General features: G+C 48.3%; 1 protein-coding gene across 1 annotated transcript; it reads right to left on the bottom strand.

Annotated features, from left to right (window-relative positions):
• Nucleotides 1-228: 228 nt before the first annotated feature.
• On the bottom strand, nucleotides 229-1,317 carry LOC136546097 (uncharacterized). The gene has a single exon (XM_066538073.1). It carries the CDS (start codon nucleotides 1,169-1,171, stop codon nucleotides 518-520), a length of 654 nt encoding a protein of 217 aa, XP_066394170.1. The 5' UTR covers nucleotides 1,172-1,317; the 3' UTR covers nucleotides 229-517.
• Nucleotides 1,318-20,826: the final 19,509 nt, after the last annotated feature.

Raw genomic sequence — 20,826 nt, 5'->3', positions numbered from 1 at the left:
AGAGGAAGGCGTGTGGGAGGCATGTGGAGCGTGGTCGCAAAGCAGTCGCAGCTATGTGTGATTCTTTTAATAAACTGCTGTGACACGACGAGACCAGATAGGATAGTCTTCTAGACGTTAGATCCATCAACACAAGCGTCTAGCGTGGACGGCCGTCTGCTTCCAAGCATTACCGTTCTAACAAAGGATTTATGAGGCACGAAATCACCCCGTGGCCTCCTATCTCCGTTTCAGTGTATCTTGTTTATAAAAAAGTTGAAATATTAAACAAATGAAATTCAAGTATGTGCGAAGCAAGAACGCATATATACAAAGAAAAAAAAGACTAACAAATGATGTGTTCAAGCTACTACACCTGTGTTGGTGGACCTAACGCATATATACACCTGCAGACTCTATGCATATGCTAAGCTTATGTACAAAACACCAAAATCAAAGAAAACATACTATTGGCCGCCCATCAAAAAGCTGACCAACACACCTAAACGAATCGAACACATGAGTCAGAGGCTCAAAGCTAATCATCAGCGATCTGAGGAACATCTGGCCGCCGCCGGCGGCCGGAGGAGGCGGGCGCTTGCCGCTTGAGCATCTGCGTGTAGTTGGAGATGGAGTTGAGCCGCTGCTGCCGCAGTTCCTCCTTGAACCTGCGGATGAACTCCTCGGCCTTGGCGTCCACCTCCGACCTCCTGGCCTCCTCCTCCCTCTCCCGCTCCGGGCGCTGCTGTGAAGCCAGGACCAGCGCGTAGGCCTCGTCCATGCTCATCGCGTTCGGGTCCTCCTCTTCCTCCTCCTCGTCATCTGCCGCCGGCGCGGGCGGCGGTGGTGTCAGCTGGAGAGCGCGCGGTGACGGTGACGCCGTCGACGGCTTGATGGGTGATGACCGCGCCACCAGCTCCTCTGTATCTGTTTCTTGGTCGGTGGTTGCAGCGGCGCCGGCGGCGTCGGGATGGAGGTACGACGACAGGCATGCCGACGGGAAGGAGAAGATGGAGAAAGAGAGGAGGCTCTGGAGCACCGCCGACGCCGAGGAGGCCCTGCGCGTGACCCCGGAGCGGTGGCGTGGCGTCAGTAGAAGAGATGGCCGCGCCCGCGCGCAGGAGGAGGACAGCACGGCGATAGCCACGACGACCGCGTTCATGGCGACGAACCACCACCACGCCGTCGTCATCCTCGGGAGCCTCTCAGCCGAGCCCCAGCTCGGTAGGATAGGATTATTCTGCCTCGCGCGGCCCCTGCTCTGCTCTGCTCTGCTGCTCGTAGAGAACAAGATGCTATGGTGCTTGGACCTTGGACGACGTTGTGGCCTTTTGGTGGACGAACGAAGGAAGCACGAGTAGGAGTATATGTAGGGAGAAAAGTTAACTCGTTTTCGTGTTGAAAAGTTCGTCGTAAATCCGCCGCGAGCTGTACCGATAACCGTGACCCAAAATACATGATCAATTCATCCTTTAGGTAGCGCTACAAGCAAACAAGACACAAAAGACATCTCTTTCTACAAATGGGTCTTCGGGAGAGAGGATACTCAGATTTGAGTTATGTCTCTCCTAGCACATAAAATTGATCTTCTATATAGGTACTCTATTGGAGACTATATGTATTATGTTGAAGACCTATTTTATGTTTGGGTTCCGCAATGTGTCTCCTGTTGGAGATAGCCTAAGGGAGAGCAAATGTGGTCGGTCAAGGGGAGCGTGGACCGGGCATGCCGCCATGCACGTAGCTTCACATGATTGGCTTCGCCTTATCCATTTCGGTTCCTCACTTCCTCAGTCAGAGTAGTAATGTCCTACAACTAAAAAGAATAAAGTGTGGATACTTTTTGATGCAACATTCCAACGTGGGTCCATCGTCCTGCCTGCTGCGATCCCGCGCCCCTACAAAATTCACCGCGCTCGGCCCACGCCATCACACTCCATGGCCACCCTACCCTGACGCGGCTAGGGTTTTACGGCCGCCGCCCCCAACCCCACCCCGCAAGGCAGCGCCGCCGGCGCCACGAATCCCTTGCTCCGCCCTCCCCGGCTCTGATTCGCGACGCCGGCGCCCCACCCTTCTTCTTCCCGTGCCGACCTCCATTGACGGTGGCGCCGACCTCGTTGTCTACCCATCCCCGAGTGTTGCAGCGATGCGATGGGACGTTGCGGGTTGGCGATGAGTTGGAGGCGCCGGATCCAGATGAAGCTGCTGCGTCTGTGAGGAGGATCGCCGTGGCGCTGTGCTGGGCACATCCGCTGCCACAAGAGTGCGGGAAAGCGCGGCGATGGTTGGAGGTGAGCCTTTCTAGGCTTCTAGGGTTCAGGTGGCGGCTGAATCCTTACATGTGAAGAATCTCTCTTCTCCCTGCTCCTGATATAGAAATCGAATTATATTGGATGCAGAATGAATCATGTTTATTAAAACTTTATCTTCCCTTCTGATTTTAGTCTTAATTTATTACTGTTACTCAGTGCTTGCTGTTCTGCTTGAGTGGACTGTGCAGAGTTATATTTGTGATGCCGCCACTAAAATTTACAAAGAGAATAAAGTAAGACATGACTATTACTCAGACGTGTAACTCCGAAATTAAAACTTCAACACCTCATTTCTGGTATGTAGTTGCTGCAAGCAGAAAACTGGAGACCAACAACCAGTTGATGATGGCCGAACGTTATTCACCAACGAGCGCTTGCCTAGAGACCATGGTACAAGCATATGGTGAGTAAAGCTCCAGTATCGAGGTTTGATGTGCGCTTTTGAATAGTGAAGCTAACAGTGTGACAAAATTGCAGAGATAACATTTCACTTTTTTCCTTTTGTAGATATCAACGAAACTGAACTTTAGGACATTTAAATATCGTTATGCTTCAAAGGAATTTGCTACAAGATCCTTCAACTATCTTTATTAGAATCTGTTTCTACGCAGTTGAATTAAAAGGCTCAATTTTGACTTGTCCCAGAGGTGTCATGTTGGATGATGGCAGGAGAAAGGCAGTCAACATGAATTCGTTCTTTATACCTTAATGCAGTTTTGAGAGGCTGAGACAAGACATTGCATTTTTCGATACAGAGTTGACAAGAGGCCATGCAGTTTCTAATCTGTTCAACTACGGGTTTTGTTCAGATTCGACCTATTATCCTGTGCCGAGAAGAAGAGTAGAGGCAGAGTAGCTATTTGTGTTTCTCGTACAGAACAAGAAAAAATCAATGATGAGACCAGCAAGAGGAGCAAGCGAGGTTATGAATTGGATCAGGTATTGCTTCGAGTTTCAGAGGAAAATAAATAAATAACAAAAATGATCTGTATTTTTCTTCCATAATATTTGCATTGCCATAGCTGGGTTCAGTGTTTTGTTTTTTATGGGGACATACTAATAAACCATCCTGATAGTTGTTGATAATTTTCTGAGGAAGTTTATGATACTAGAATAGTCTCCCTTTGCATGATCTGTTATCGAGACCATAATGTTTATAATTATATTTTCATTAAAGCATGCTCAACTACTCAACCGGAAGCTAAATGTGCTTCTTTTCCTTTTTCTATCTCTGCAATATGGCAGTGCGATTTAGTGCATTTTGGATAGTTCAGAGTGAGCTCATTTGTTTGAACAAGAATATATGTCGTGCTATTTGGGTAATCTGCAGTGAGTTCATTTGGTTTTATTAGTCCATCCATTTTGGTTGCAATTTTAAGCTTTTTGCACTGCCTGATGATCGCTAATTCAGTCCTCATCCTGCCATGCAAGATGCAACCCACACAACATGCTCTGTACCAGCATTCTCACACAAGGATCGTCGTTACCTGGTTGGGCTTTATGATTGGAACAGTAAGCGAACTAGCTGGCTTTCTTTAATTTCATTTCTCAAATTCGCATCAGAAATGGTGATGTTCAGATGGCAAGAAAATTTCTTTTGAGGGATTCTACATGTCGATTGCTTTTTTAGTAGTTTATTAATATTCCCTTCTGAGCTATGGAGCATACGTTTCATTCTTCATAATACCGTGTGTATCTTCTTAATAGGTACCTGGATGGAGTGGACTGTCAAACGCATAAGCCAACAATATTTGGTGCCCTTGCCACCTGAACAACAGGTTTTTGTTTAGCTGGCTTTTGTTTCTTGATATTGTAATCAATTAGGTAATTATTTTTTTGTTGATTACTGGCAAGACAATTATCAAGCCAAACATAACTCACTCCTTTATTACAGTAATTAGTATTAGTTAGTTATGAGGTCAATAAGTCATATTAGCTTATGGCCCTTCCATCTTTGCGAAAGTGCTTCGCTTATGCCGTCCCTGGTTCTTAATCTTAGTTGTTTTCTAAAGGTAATGAAGATCAAAGAGTAGAACAGAGAGGGCTGGCTCTTAGATGTAAGATGGAATCTATGTGCATTTTCATAAATGTGTGTTTCTTGTGCTGATTTTGATGGCTTTTTATTTTTTTGAAACCTGACATGGTTTCTGTAGTCCAAGGGAGGTATTCTACTTCGACATTGCATGGTGCTTGGAAACTCTCAATAGGATTCATTCATATAAGGATGTAATTCAATAAAATTAATCTTTTCACTACCATTGATCAACTTCATGCCATGTTTCATATTTCTTGTTGCAATCCTAGTAGTATCTGGAACAATAATATTGTAAATGTGTGATCGTTTGCTGCTATAGTAAGCTCTACGACAAGTAATGCAGACATAAATAACTGTTAAATTATGTTTGATGTTGTGATAAATAAAGACAAGTAGGTTATCCTTTCATTTATTGATGGTTAGAAATAAGCAACCTTGTGTTACATGAGTGGCAAGCTTCTTATGTTGCTTCGTTGATACATTCTTTCCAATTATGTATGTCATAACCTTGTTTAATTTTTCTTCAAGAAGCTGTATTAGTGTTGGATAATAATTGGCTAAATAGAATCACAACAATGCCACATTTCATGTCTTTTGCAACTGGACGCGCCGCCTCCGCCCGCGCTCGCCCATGCGATTTCCTTCCCGCTCTCCTCCAATCCTCCCCGCAGCACCCCTCCGTCGACCGCCCTTACCAACACCAGCGACCTCCACGTGACCAGGGAGCTAGACTGCCGCCACCGAGGACCGCCACCACGCCGTCGCTCCTGGCTCCTGGTATTCCCCGACCACCAGCATCCACGTCAGTGTCCGTATCTGCGTCCCTGATCCGGCTCGCCTGCATCTGCGTCGCTAGATCTTCATCAGGCCCTTCACCAGCGACAAAGACCCATGGCAGCAGAAGCCGGGAGGGTGCCCACGCATCCCTCCCCCCCCCCAATCCGACTCGTGTCTTTACCTCCGCTCCTACCGCACTTCCACCTCCCTCCCGTCCTGCAAGGAGCACCACCATGTATGCCAATCCCTTCTCTTCCCTTCCTACTGTGCGAAACCGAGCACCCAAACGCTACCTAACTTCGATCTAATTACATGTGTGTACATGTATTATGCCTACTAACTTCGATCCCTTTCAAAGGTTATCATGAGGATTCAAGTATTGTGTACATTTCTTTGCACTGCTTCTCACGAGGATTTCACAAACTTTGCTTTTTGGATTAACTGTAACTTTCACGTTGATATTTAATTTTTACAGTATTGTTATCTTATCATGCGATCCGTGTGTTTTTAGTATAAATTGTTAGCTATCCCATAGCAACGCACGGGCACGCTACCTAGTAATTAATTATTTTTTAGGTTGATATCGTGTTATGATGATGCCGGTGGATTTATCATTAAACAATTACTGTAAGTATTAGTAATTTGTTTTGTGAACCAACCAAATTCATGCTCTAATTCATTCAACCACCTGACCCTACCTACCGGCGTTGGTAATCGACCAACCGCTCTCACTTGCTACTCACATGCCACATCTATCTCACCAGGTGTTGGTGCGAAAAGTGACCAACAAGTAAATATTTGTAGTTTTGCCGTGCGTTGTGATCAGATGTGGCCTAACACTTAATAACACAGGATTTATACTGGTTCAGGCAACGTGCCCTACATCTAGTTTCAGTCGGTCAGTGACTTTATTCCTGAGCCTAGGTGCTCAAAGTTTGTTGTGGGGTTACAAACGAGTAGGAATAAGAAGGGGGTGTTAAAGGCCCGGTCGGACTCCGAACCCATGGGCTGAGAGTGACGGGGGCTCTAAAGTGCGCTAAGTATTGAAGCGTGTACTCTGTGTAGCTTTAGAGTCATGGAGCTATGAAGCTGTTCGAATGCTCAGATTGTCTAGAGCCAGCCAGAGAGAGAGTCTGAATGACCGTCCCTGTTGGGAGAGAGCGCATCCCCTTTTATAGGTGATGGGGTTGGCCTTACAAGTTAGAGAGAAAGAGAGAGAGAGAGAGTGTGTGTGTGTGTGTACGTCCGCTACCTAGTCTTGTTGCTCACGCCATCGGGTATGAGACGGTTGTCGGCGCCCACAATACTATTCATACCCAGATGCGTCTGGCAGGTTTTACCATGTTCATCTGGTATGGTAAATGTCGGCGCCTACAATACTGTAAGGCAAATGTCGGCACCCACAACACTATTTGGGTTCTGACACACCTGGAAGGTTACATAGGACCCATCTGGCATGGCCTGGTGGCACTGCCCTGCTGGTGTGTAGGGTATGACAGGGTACGGTACTCGGTATTGCGGTTTGACCTAAGCACCTTACCTTATCTGCTCTGCCTGATCCTTGGGTCCTTACCGAGCGGGGTGTCCTCGGTCAGTCATTTCCAGTCGGCTTCGACCGTGTCGGTCGAGGAAGAATCACGAGCGGAGGTCCGGCGTATCCCTGGTCGGAAAAGGAGGTCGGAGTCAAACTATGTTGCCTCCTTGGCTAGGCCTTCCGGTCGGAGACTAGATCATTCTCTAGGCTGGTCGTTAGGTAACTGGGCTGGCCTAGGAGGCGCGCGTTGTCGCTATGCCATCTGCTGGGCCGAGTTTTTGCTGGGAAGCGGGTCCATTGGGGATCCTGGGTTTATGAACCCAATAGGAGCCCCCGAGCCTTTTTGGGACTTTTGTGAAGTCATGAAGGGGCTGTTTATACTCATTTTACGAGGGCACCCAGTGGGTGTAAGATCGTGGGTCACCGTCGAACAAGACAGAGCACCAACCTAGGCGTTGGGCATGGCCGAGGGGTTGGGCAACATGGAGTCTCCAACCCAAGTGTCGGGCATGGCCGAGGGGCTGGGCGAGGCGAAGTTGCCAACCCAAGTGTTGGGCGCAGCGGAGCGTGGCCAAGGGATTGGGCGAGACGGAGTCACCAACCCAAAGCGCCGGGCACTGACCCAAGCATCGGGCGTGGCCGAGGGGTCAGGCAAGATAGAGTCGCCAACCCAAGTGCTGGACATGTCCAAGGGGTCAGGTGAGGCAGAGCGCCAACCCAAAGTGTCAGGCACCAACCCAAGCATCGGGCATGACCGGGGGGGGGTCAGGTGAGGCGGAGTCACCAACCTAAAGTGTCGGGTGCCAAGCCAGGCGCCGGGCGCGCCCGAGGGGTCAGGCGAGGCGGAGAACCAACCTAAAGTGTCGGGTGCCAACCCAAGCATTAGGCGAGGATGAGGGGTCGGTCTAGTTTTGTGTGTTACCCTATCCATGGTTTCCGCAACCAGAGGGGTTGAGCTAACATCGCTTGCCTCGATGGTTCAAGCGACGCGCTCGGTGAGCTCAATAACGGGTACGTTCGAGTGGAATCTAGGTCCGTCGTTTGTAACGGGGTCGGTATAGCCCACATGTGGCATTCCACTGCACCTTAACCCGCCTCTCGGCAGATGGACGAGCCATTCTAGAGACCAACTCAGGTGGCCCGCTGGCCTCCCCTCGATGGAGATTCTGTGGGCATGGCTCGAGGTTAGGATCAAACGAGAAGGTTGTCATGACCCTGTCCGCTTCGGAGCAGATTGGGCGTGGGCCACTAGGGCTCATCTATATTTTCTCCCCTAGCTCTATTTGACATGAGGCGCCCTCGAGCCCTTCATGGGCTGGCCTTCGAACCTTAGTCGATCGTCGCTCATATCAAGGTGACTACCGCTTCGTGACGCAACGCGAAGCGTTGTGATGCAACAATTGCATATGTGATGCTTGGATGTATGGGATGAATGTATGGATGAATGTATGAATGCATGCATGAAAATGAATGAATGATCATGCACTAGAAAACAAAAAAGACTTTTTTGGTAAAGTTACCTCGATGGCTCGAGTGACGGGTTCAGGGAGCTCTTTTATCGGATATGTCCGAATGGAATCCGGGCCCGTCGTTCATAACTGAGTTGGCATAGCCCACATGGGGCATCCCACTGCTCCTTACCTATCTCTCGATAGTCGCTCGAGCTGTCCGATTGACTCGGGTGACCCGTTGGTCTCTCCTCGATGGAGATCCCATCAGCGGGCCCTTCCAAACCCTGCCTAGGAAGGCGAAGGGTCATTTTGCGTGTGGTTGCACCTTGTTTCCCATGCTCGGGTTGCGGTAGTAGTGGGCCCTGCCCAGGCCATGTCCCATTAACCAGGCGATGTTTTGTTGGGCAGGGCACGTCCCATCAGCCAGGACGCATCCTACCCACTGTTCGCCTAAACGGTCGTTTAGCCCGTTTAAACACCGTGTAAATGCTACACGATGGTCTAGCGTTTCTGTTTAATCACCCGTGTACCTCGTTTAATTGGTCATTTAGCCCATTTAATGGGACGTTTTGCTCGAATAATGGCTAAACGGTAGGTGACCGACTGTTTACCGTTTAGCGTTTAGGAAAACACTAATCCTACCACACACCTTCCCGCATTAAATAGGGGGATGGGAGAGGGTTTTCCTCCCATTCTTTCACCTTTTTCCAACTACTACCTCTTCTCCTTCTTCCTTTTTGCCAAGCCCGTTCGTGCGCCACAACGGTTTCTAGGAGAGAGAGTAAAGCGAGGGAGAGGAGAACTTACAGATCCATTCATGAATCCAAGGCGTGATGTCGAACTAGAGGCCTTCTACCATGGATGAGGAGGTGCTGGCCGCCTTCACCGAGAAGGGGCTGCTCCTATCGAAGGAGGTGGTGCATTGGAGGGCTCCTGCACTAGGGGAAGTTGTTCCACAACCCCAGGCCAATGAGGCCATCTCTTTCCTTGACTTCCATGAGCATGGGCTTGGGTATCCCGCGCACTATTTCTTGCGTGGGCTCCTCAACAAGTGGAGCCTAGAGCTGCAACACCTCAACCCGACTGGGGTGCTGCACATCACCAGTTTCATCACCGTCTGTGAGGCCTTCCTCAGGATGGAGCCACACATGGACCTCTTCCGATGGATCTTTAGTGAGTGAGCCCTGTCCGAGGGGAAGCCGCCTAGAACCGCACTAGTTGGGGGATTTGCCCTATAGAAGAAGCCGAAGCCATCAACCCCCTACCCTACGTACTCCCCCTATGACTCCAATTGGGGGTGGCATAGCAAGTGGTTCTACATCAGGAACCCAATGGAGGCGCCATTCCCGTCGTTCACCGGAAGATGGCCGAAGAGGAGGGAAAGCTGGTCGTGGGGTCTTGCAGGTTGGTATAACAAGTTGGAGGTTGTTGAGACGGAGCTTCAGAAGCTTGTGCAGCATGGCCTTGATGGGTCATGGGTCTTCCACACCTTCTTTCGCCATCGGGTTGCCCTGCTGGTGGAAAGAATGCGACCGATGTGGGAATACATCGGCCCAATGGATCTCGACCGCGCATCGCTAGAGGAGTTGCCAAAGGACGAAGTCTAGAGTTGACTCGATCGGGTGCTGTAGTTGAGGGATAAAGACTCCCTCAAAGGGATGCATGGACCTCTTCATGCCACGAAGCTGTCTAATCTAGTATGCCCCCTTTTCCCATGACCTTATCCTCCTTGTTTTGATGTTTTGATTGACTCTATATTACCTGTTTTGAAGGGACTCACGGGCTATAAATCCTAGCCTCATCTTCTGAGAGGTCCAAAAGGCATGGCTTGACAAGCTGCCCAGAGGGAGGTGGCGCTTGCCAAGAAGAGGAAGAAAGCCAAAAAGGCCCAGAGGAGGTTCATAAAGGAGAAGGAGATCAGCTGGCGGGTCTGAGGGGGTGAGAGCTAGAGCAACATGGAGGCAGAGCTCGATTCAAAGGAGCCCATGGAGATGGGTGGCGACGTGAGTGCCTCTGAGGATGAAGGAGATAGGGGCACTATCATGACCTCATTGGAGCATCATGAGCCTGCGACCACATCCATTGGTGGTGGGTAGGATACAAAGATGTGTGGTGATGTTCTAGTGTCTAGGAAGTGTGTCGTGAGTGAAGACACCACCGTCGAACGAGAGGTGAAGCGAGCGCGGTCGCCACGCCCTTCGGAGGCGTCGTTGGCTACGTACCCCTCTGCTCTGAGTGTGGCGGAGCACGCTGGCCGGTCGAAGGAACGCGTTCATTCCCCTACATCTTCGGGGTCAGTGTGTGTGCAACCCCTAATGGGGTGATGTCCTGCTAGTGGCTCTAGTGGTTTTGCCACAAGCTGGAGGTCATGGCCATTCATGGGCCGATCGGGGACTGGCCAGGTCGGCTCCTCCCTTGGTCGATATGAGGGGGCATGGGTCACGACCCATGAGCAATCCTCGTCTGGCTGGCTTACCGTCAATGGGTCAGGGCTTCAGGGCTCTGTTGCTTATGTCTAGGTAGGCATTCGTACTCCCTCCGGTTCTCATAGTTGAGTTTTTTAGTGTGACTAACCCACACTTGTTTGGCAGCAGCCAGGGGCTGGCGGGACTAGGAATCTCCCTACCACCCATGTGGGAGAAGTGGAGACCTAGCTTTTAGTGGGTTGTGATGAGTGGTGGAGGAAGCAAGCTGGCAGTGGCGTGACCTTTCGTACTAGGGGTTGCGTCTACCCGACCAGTTGCGAGCATGGCGGCAATGGTGGCGGCGGTGATGGCGGCGATCCCTGTGGTGACAGTGGAGGTTGGGTCAAAGGTGATCCTCACTATCCCTCCCCCAACAACTACGGAGGAGGAGAAGGGGCAAACCGGGCTCCTAGCCTCGCCCGGTGAAGGAGCGCATGGTTTGCCCGCCTTATCAAAGCTGGAGGGGTCTGGAGGAGCCGTGGTGGGGCCAGAGGTAGTTCATCCACCAGCAGACCATGGAGTCTAGGCGGTGGAGATCTCCTTCTCTGATGAGGAAAACATCAGGGTGGAGCCGCCAGCCATCCCGCCGTCCCAAGAGCTGGTGATGTTCCGGTCGTCGCATGATGTTGTGGTGGCTAGATCTTCAAGTGGGTGGGGGGCGACCCGCGAGCTGGTGTGGCCTTGTCCTGGCAAGTCGGGAAAGGTTCGGTTCATCCTTTGTGATGAGGAGGAAGCAAAGCTCTATCATCTGCTCAGGGAGATAGGACTATCGATGGAGTCTGATCTTGCCCTTACCAAGGCGAGGCTCAAGGAGGCCTTGGAGCGGGTTGAGCTCATCCATCAGGCGGTGAGAATTGACCTGCCATGCATTGCAGAGGTAAGTTCTCTACATTTTTGGTGTTATCCTTGACTCCTTGGCCTTTCAATGGATGTCTTAGCATGCCTGCTTCTTGTCTCACAGGATCTAGAGATGATGTCGATCCGTAAGTCCTATTTTCTTTAGGAGGAACATGGTTGGATGGAGCAGGAACCAACAATGTCATGGTGGGTTGACGAGCTCAGGCACCAACTAGAATCCGCCCATCGTGAGTCCCAAGACCGGGCCGCTGAGGCAACGGGAGCGTGGGCTATGGACCTATGTGCGGTTGAGCGGGTGACTACTGCTGAGAGGGAACTTGATGCAGCGAAGGTCCACTTGGCGGAGACCGAGGCAGTGCTTCAGAAGTCCTTGGAGGATCTCTGAGGGCAGGTGCTTAGGACAGAGGAGTCGAATGCTCAACTCTCCATCCTCGAAAGCACCCGCCTTGGTATGTATCTGTTCCGCCTTCGGTTGATGCCTTGGGTTTTCCTTTCCTTTGCTTCTGAACTTGTCGTCTTTTTCCAGAACTAGGTGGAAAATCAGCTCTCTAGAGCAAGAGCTGGAGACGGCCAAAGCAGCGGTCGATTGGGGCGTGGAGGCGCTAGCTCGGTCCCTTCAGGAGCAACGTGCTCTTAAGGGAGAGCTCAACCAGATTCATAACGTCACATAGGTGGTCATCTCCAAGGTGTTCGGGTTAGACCCAAGCACCAGTACGCCTGCCGTCCAATTGGCGGAGGTCCCAAATGAAGTTCAGGCGCCCATCTCCGATGGCATGTTCTACGGGACGTCGAGAGTGTTGACCTCGGTGGCAACCCATCACCCCAATCTAGACTTCACGGCCATCTATAGAGAATACACCGATGGGTGGGGCACAGATGAAATCCATGCGCTGGGGGAGGGTCTAGTGCCATACGCACAGATGGTCGCCGAGTAGGTCACCGCACAATGGGTGATGGAGGCTCGTCGTTCGAGTGTGGTTGAAGAAGTGCGCCGAGAAGATGTCGTCCAGCTTGTGGAGGGAGTGGAGATCGGGTTGGAGGCGAGCGTCATCCCACCCCCAACAGAGCCGAATGTCGTCCCGGTAGGAAGCGAGCTGCCTTCGTCTTCATCGACCGTGCCGTCAGTCGATGCTGGTGGGTGGCCATAATAGAGTTTAGAGTAGCTTTGTTTTTACCCTAGCGTAGCTTTGTTTTTTATCCTTTCTTTTTTGCACCTGCTCATTGACCCGTAGGCTACAACCTTAAGAACCTATGCATGGCCCGTGAGGCTCAGCTGCTCATAATCGTTGGTCATGGTAGGGTGTGATCAGTCGGGAGTTTAAAACACAAGTTATGTAGGGTATTCAAAGGAATGGAATGGCCTTTCATTTGGGTGATGCCCTTTCATTTGGGCAAAAAGTATTACTATATGATAGTAAAAAAAGGAGGGTGGTATTGCACCCCCATGGAGCCCCTAAGCGAGGCCAAGAGTGCTTGGGCTGGGGTGTTGTAGGAGCAAATGTTGAATGGAAAGAAAACAGTAAGACCGAGCTTTAGGGGAAGAAACGACATAACAGTTCGATGTTCCATATGTTGGTGAGAATGTTGCCGTTGTCGTCCTTTAGCCGGTAGGCGCCTGGTCGGATCACCTTGGTCCTTCCTATGGTGGAGAGAGTTTATGTTTCTCCTTGGTCCATTGGGTTCTCTAGAGCATGAGATCACCAGCCTCGAGGATCCTGCCCCTGATTTTTCTTTCATGGTACCTACGGAGAGTTTGCTGTTAGCGAGCGGAGTGGATGACGGTCGTTTCATGAGCCTCCTCGAGTAGGTCGACCGCGTCCTACTGAGCCTTCATGGCTCGGTCTCGATCGAAGGCCTTCACTCTTGGGGCGCCATGGTCAAGGTTAGAGAACAACACTGCTTCAGCCCCGTAGGACAGGAAGAAAGGTGTGAACCCCATGGATCAGTTCGGGGTCATTCTCAGGCTCTAGAGGATCACTAGGACCTCTGCAACCCATCGTCCGACATACTTATTAAGTTGGTTGAAGAAGAAGGTCTTGAGTCCTTAGAGGACCATGCCATTGGCCCGCTTGACCTGACTGTTAGTACGTGGATGTCCGACTGAGGCCCAATCAATCCTAATGTCATATCCATCACAGAAGTCTAGGAACTTCTTCTTGGTGAAGTTTGTTCCACAGTTGGTGATGATACAGTTTGGAACACCAAATCGATAGATGATGTCGATGAAGAACTTGATTGCCTCCTCTGAGCGGATGTTGGTGATGGGCTTCGCCTCTATCCATTTGGTGAATTTGTCCACTGCAACGAGCAGGTGAGTAAAACCGCTTGGGGCCTTTTTGAGGGGTTCGATCATGTCGAGGTCCCAGACCATGAATGGACAGGTGATGGGGATGGTTTGAAGCCCTGCGCTGGCAAATTAGTTTGCCAAGCAAAGAACTAGCATCCCTCACATCTGTGGACGACCTCCTCTGCATCTCATAGTGTGGTGGGCCAGTAAAAACCTTGGTGGAAGGCTTTTCCTACCAGCGACCTTGGGTCCACGTGGTGTCCATAGATTCCAGAATGGATTTCGAGGAGAAGCTATTTCCCTTGGTTGGTCGGGATGCACCTCATGAGTACTCTCGATGGGCTTTGTTTGTAAAGTTCATGACCAATGGCGATGAATGTCTTGGCACGTCGAGTGATTCATCGTGCTACTGTCCTTTTCAATCGAAGAACCTCCTTAAGGAGGTAGGTGGGTAGTGGTACTCTCTAGTCAGCCTGATCGAGTGCCACCATGGTGACATCGGCGGGCGATGTCATTAGAAAGGCACCAAGGTCGGAGCCCTTGAGCACTTGGTCAGGGTCAGGACACGTCAGGAGGTCAGAGCCACCGAGCACCAGATTGGTGTCGGAGTGTGTCTGGATCGGGTCCTCCAGAATATGGGTAGATGGCTCGTGGAGGTTGTTGATGAAGACCCCATCTGGAGATAGAGCCCGCCTAGCCGCCTATTTTGTGAGGAAATTGGCGGCATCGTTGTCCTTTCAGGGGACATGATTGAAAGCTCTAGTTTGGTTTTGGTTAATTGATGAAACCCTAAGTGCTAACCTAGTTTATCAAAGTGATTATGAGATAGGTAGCACTACTCCAAGTGATGAAGCAATGGTGAAGATCATGACGATGGTGATGATCAAATGCTTAAACTTGGAAGAGAAGAAAGAGAAAAACTAAAGGCTCAAGGCAAAGGTAAAAATTGTAGGAGCCATTTTGTTTTAGTGATCGAGACACTTAGCAAGTGTGATCACATTTAGGATCGATAGCCATACTATTAAGAGGGGTGAAACTCGTATCAAAATGCGGTTATCAAAGTGCCACTAGATGCTCTAACTCATTGCATATGCATTTAGGATCTAGTGGAGTGCTAACACCCTTGAAAATGTTTGTGAAAATATGCTAATACATGTGCACAAGGTGATACACTTGGTGGTTGGCACATTTGAGCAAGGGTTAGAAATTTCACCGGCGGAGTGTCCGCCTGTAGAGTACGGACAGTCCGATGGTGCCACCGGCGCTCTTTATAGAAAAGACGAAGGTCACTAAAAGTGACCGGACGCTGGTCTCGGTTGGAACGGCACGTCCGGTCAGCGGTAGCAGAGGGCGCATGTTTCGGTCTTCGATCGAACGCTGGTACTAAAAGTGACCGGACGCTGGCAGGGTGCGTCCGGTCAGTGCTGACATACACTAACGTGGGGCGTATAGAAGAGACGTTGAGTGACCGGACGCTAGGTGAGTGCGGTCGGGCATGACCGGACGTGTTCGGTCGTGAAAATTCACGTTTGGAACCTTACTGGAAATGACCGGACGCTGAGGTCCAGCGTTCGGTCACTTTCTAACTGACGCGTCCGGTCATGAAAATTTGCGTTTGGAACCTTACTGGAAACGACCGGGCGCTGAGGTCCAGTGTCCGGTCACTTTCTAACTAACGCATCCGGTCATCAATTGACCATTGAAATCGGGTGATTGGCGTTTGAAGCCGATGACACGTGGCGCACATCGCACGACTAGACGCTGAGGTCCAGCGTCCGGTCAATATGACCGGAGTGTTCGGTCGGCCCGTGTTCAGTGCAGTGAGGAGCCCAACGGCTCTATTTCATGGGGGCTTCTATTTAAGCCCCATGACCGGCTCAAGCTCACTCTCTTGGCCATTTGCATTGACATAGCAACCTTGTGAGCTTAGCCAAAGCCCTCCCACTCATCTCCATCATTTACTCATCATCTTTGTGAGATTGGGAGAGAATCCAAGTGCATTGCTTGAGTGATTGCATCTAGAGGCACTTGGTATTCGTGTTTTGCTGTGGATTTTGCTTGTTGCTCTTGGTGGTTGCCACCACCTAGATGGCTTGGTGCAGCGGTGGAGGATTGGCATGAGTTGGTGATTGTTCATGGCCATCTCTGGTGATTGTGAGGGGATTTGTACCTTCCCCGGCGGAGCGCCAAAAGGTAACTCTAGTGGATTGCTTGTGTCATTGAGTTACCTCACTTGTGGGTAGGTTCTTGTGGTGTCCAATCGTGTGGACGAGGTTTGTGCAATACCTCTTAGCCGCCGAACCACCAAGTGTTGGTCGACACAACGGTGATATAAGGCCTAGAGAGGTGATTGATGTTGAAGATAACAAGAATCAAGTACTCTCTAACTCAAATGTGCAAGCTAGTGGTTCTCATGATCAAGTTCAAGCAAGAACTAGTGATGATAAAGTGCAAGATCAACAACAAGTGGCTAGTTCATCATCTCAACCAAGTGATCTATCAAATGCAAGCAATCAAGTGCAAGTGCTTCAACCAACCAATGTTGCAAGAGATCATCCCTTGGACACTATCATTGGTGATATTTCAAGAGGTGTGCAAACTAGATCAAGATTGGCTTTATTTTGTAAGCATTTCTCATTTGTGTCATCCATTGAACCTAAGAAGATAGATGAAGCTTTGAAGGATGTTGATTGGGTCAATGCCATGCATGAAGAGCTAAACAACTTTACAAGAAACCAAGTATGGGAATTAGTTGAGAGGCCTAAGGATCATAATGTGATTGGAACCAAGTGGGTCTTTCGGAACAAGCAAGATCAAGATGGGATAGTAATAAGGAACAAAGCAAGATTAGTGGCTCAAGGTTACACTCAAGTTGGAGGTCTCGACTTTGGAGAAACATATGCCCCGGTTGCAAGATTGGAAGCAATTAGGATCTTGTTAGCCTATGCTTGTGCCCACAACATCAAGTTGTACCAAATGGATGTGAAGAGTGCATTTCTCAATGGGTACATCAATGAGCTTGTGTATGTTGAGCAACCTCCCAGTTTTGAAGATGAGAAGAAATCCAACTATGTTTACAAGTTGAGAAATGCTTTGTATGGATTGAAACAAGCATCAAGAGCATGGTATGAGAGATTGAGGGATTTCCTACTCTCTAAGGGATTGAAAATGGGAAAGGTTGACACCACTCTCTTCACCAAGAAGCTTGGAAATGACTTGTTTCTAATATAAATCTATATTGATGATATCATATTTGGGTCAACAAATCAAGATTTTGTGAGGAGTTTGGCAAGATGATGGCAAGTGAGTTTGAGATGTCCATGATTGTAGAGCTTAGTTACTTCCTTGGTCTTCAAATCAAGCAAATGAAGAATGGCACATTTATGAGTCAAGGCAAGTATATCAAGGACATGCTCAAGAAGTTTGAAATGGATGATAGTAAAGCTATTAGTACACCAATGGGGATAAGTGGAAGCTTAGATAGTGATGCTAGTGGCAACATGGTGGATCAAAAGATGTATCGGTCTATGATTGGAAGCCTACTCTATGTGACCTCATCAAGGCCGGATGTGATGTTTAGTGTATGTATGTGTGCTAGATTTCAAGCCTCACCAAGAGAAAGTCATTTGAAGGCAACAAAGAGAATATTGAGGTACTTGAAGCATACACAAAATGTTGGATTGTGGTATCCCAAAGGAGCAAGATTTGAGTTGATTGGATATTCGAACTCCGATTATGCGGGATGCAAAGTTGAGAGAAAGAGCACATCGGGCACATGTCAACTATTGGGGAGATCACTTGTGTCTTGGTCATCAAAGAAGCAAAATAGTGTAGCACTTTCAACCGCCAAAGCGGAGTACATTTTGGCCGGTAGTTGTTGTGCTCAATTACTTTGGATGAAGGCTACTTTGAGTGACTTTGGAATCAAGTTCAAGCAAGTGCCATTGCTATGTGACAATGAGAGTGCCGTAAAGCTCACCAACAACCCGGTTCAACATTCAAGAACAAAGCATATTGATGTCCGCTATCATTTCATAAGAGATCACCAACAAAAAGGGGACATTTGCATTGAGAGCGTAGGCACCGAAGATCAACTTGTCGATATCTTCACCAAGCCACTTGACGAGAAGAGGTTTTACAAGCTAAGGAATGAATTGAACACACTTGACTTCTCCAATTTGTGTTGATGCACCCCCACTTATATGACATGCCTCTCCTTCGAGCAATATAAGGTAAAGTTGATTGGCATGGCATACATACTTGCTAAGGACATGTTTAGTGCATCTAGACATATTTCACATTTGAATAAGCTCATTCATGAAAATCAAATGAATTTGATGCTTGTATGGTACCACTATTACTTGTATGCTTGAAATGATCTAGTGGTAGCATATGACATGTTTGTGGGCTTGTAAACCTAGTATTTGATCTAGAAAATAAGCTATAAGTGTTTAACTCAACATGGTACAAGATAACCCTTATTTGGAGGTGTGAAGAAGCTTGTCCTTGGATCAAACCGAGTTAAATATCTTTTGCAAAGTACTCTAGATTGAACCAAATTGAGAAAATGATCCTCATTTCACATGGTTTCACCCCAACCTATCTATAATTTGAGCTCACCTTTTGTGCTAATTGTTGACAAAGGGGGAGAGAAATTCACAAAGATAATAAGATAGGAGGAGCAAACAAATGAAATGACATTGTAAAGGGGATTAATAAAAAATGCACACAAGTAGGGGGAGCAAGCTCATAAACTTGTATGTTGCATTTTGATGTGCATTTCATATATTTGCTTGCATAGCACAAGTTCTAAATTTAAATATCCATGCTTGTGTGGTGTATGCTAGTTATAGGCTTGAATGATGAAATGAAAAACTAGCATGCATAGGCTAAAGTAACTAGACTTATGTTTATTCTATGGAAACTAGACCCTTGCTTGTAATGTTGATCTCATGGGGTATTCTAGTTTTTGTGTATGTCTAGTTACTAATGGTGCTAAGGATGGTATATTGGTGCACTCTGATTGGTATCACGCTTCAAAGGTCCATCTCTTATACCTTAGCATCATTTGGTAGAAATTGACTCCTAGATTTCCTATCTAAGCATATGTGCAAGCTACAATCCAAACTCTTAGCACATATGTACGGGGAGCAATTACTACCATTTGGAGTTCATGAAACTTATCCATATTCTTTTACACATGGTAAATATGCTTGGGCAAGCAACGTGGATTCAATTAAATCTCAATTCATATCTTTGTGGAAGGGTTGTCATCAATTACCAAAAAGGGGGAGATTGAAAGCTCTAGTTTGGTTTTGGTTAATTGATGAAACCCTAAGTGCTAACCTAGTTTATCAAATTGATTATGAGATAGGTAGCACTACTCCAAGTGATAAAGCAATGGCGAAGATCATGACGATGGTGATGGCATGGTGATGATCAAATGCTTAAACTTGGAAAAGAAGAAAGAGAAAAACTAAAGGCTCAAGGCAAAGGTAAAAATTGTAGGAGCCATTTTGTTTTAGTGATCGAGACACTTAGCAAGTGTGATCACATTTAGGATCGATAGCCGTACTATTAAGAGGGATGAAACTCATATCAAAATGCGGTTATCAAAGTGCCACTAGATGCTCTAACTCATTGCATATGCATTTAGGATCTAGTGGAGTGCTAACACCCTTGAAAATGTTTGTGAAAATATGCTAACACATGTGCACAAGGTGATACACTTGGTGGTTGGCACATTTGAGTAAGGGTTAGAAACTTCACCGGTGGAGTGTCCGCTCGTAGAGTGCGGATAGTCCGACAGTGCCACCGGCGCTCTTTACAAAAAAGACAAAGGTCACTGAAAGTGACCGGATGCTGGTCTCGGTTGGACCGGCGCGTTCGGTCAGCGGCAGCAGAGGGCGCGTGTTTCGGTCTTTGATTGGACGCTGGCGCTAAAAGTGACCGGACACTGGCAGGGTGCATCCGGTTAGTGCTGACGTACACTGATGTGGGGCGTACAGAAGAGACGTTGAGTGACCAGACGCTGGGTGAGTCCGGTCGTGAAAATTCGCGTTTGGAACCTTACTGGAAACGACCGGACATTGAGGTCCAGCGTCCGATCACTTTCTAACTGACGCGTCCGGTCGTGAAAATTCACATTTGGAACCTTACTTTCTAACTGACGCATCCGGTCGGCCCGTGTTCAGTGCAGTGAGGAGCCCAACGGCCCTATTTCGTGGGGGCTTCTATTTAAGCCCCATGGCCGGCTCAAGCTCACTCTCTTGGTCATTTGCATTGACATAGCAACCTTGTGAGCTTAGCCAAAGCCCTCCCTCTCATCTCCATCATTGATTCATCATCTTTGTGAGATTGGGAGAGAATCCAAGTGCATTGCTTGAGTGATTGCATCTAGAGGCACTTGGTATTCATGTTTTGCTATGGATTTTGCTTGTTGCTCTTGGTGGTTGCCACCACCTAGATGGCTTGGTGCAGCGGTGGAGGATTGGCATGAGTTGGTGATTGTTCGTGGCCATCTCTGATGATTGTGATGGGATTTGTACCTTCCCCGGTGGAGCGCCGAAAGGTAACTCTAGTGGATTGCTTGTGTCATTGAGTTATCTCACTTGTGGGTTGGTTCTTGTGGTGTCCAATCATGCGGATGAGGTTTGTGCAACACCTCTTAGCCACCGAACCACCAAGTGTTGGTCGACACAATGGGGACGTAGCATGTTGGCAAGCATGTGAACCTTGGGAGAAAATCGGTTGTCTCTTGCCATTTGGCATTCTCTCGTTGATTGATTTCATCTTCATCTTATGATTGGTTCATCCCTCTACACAGCGGTATAATCACCCTACTCACTCATTTATATTCTTGCAAACTAGTTGTGGCAAGCTCTTTAGTGTAATTAGAATTGAGAGCTTGCTTTTTTTATTTTAAGTTCATCTAGTGGAGCTCTTTAGAGTAGCAAGATTGAGAGCTCTTAGTGAGTAGTAACAGTACAAGTTGTGTGCCTAGTAATCATTGCAACTAGAATTATTGGATAGGTGGCTTACAACCCTTATAGAGCTAGAGCAAGTTTGCATTTCGCTATTTGTCATACTAATCAAAGTGCTCTAGTTGATTTGTAGATTTTTAAA

The sequence above is a fragment of the Miscanthus floridulus genome, chromosome 3 (genome assembly GCF_019320115.1).
Source record: "Miscanthus floridulus cultivar M001 chromosome 3, ASM1932011v1, whole genome shotgun sequence".
NCBI lineage: Eukaryota > Viridiplantae > Streptophyta > Magnoliopsida > Poales > Poaceae > Miscanthus > Miscanthus floridulus.
The sequence above is the reverse complement of the archived record's forward strand: the minus strand, read 5'-3'. Positions and strand labels throughout refer to the sequence as shown.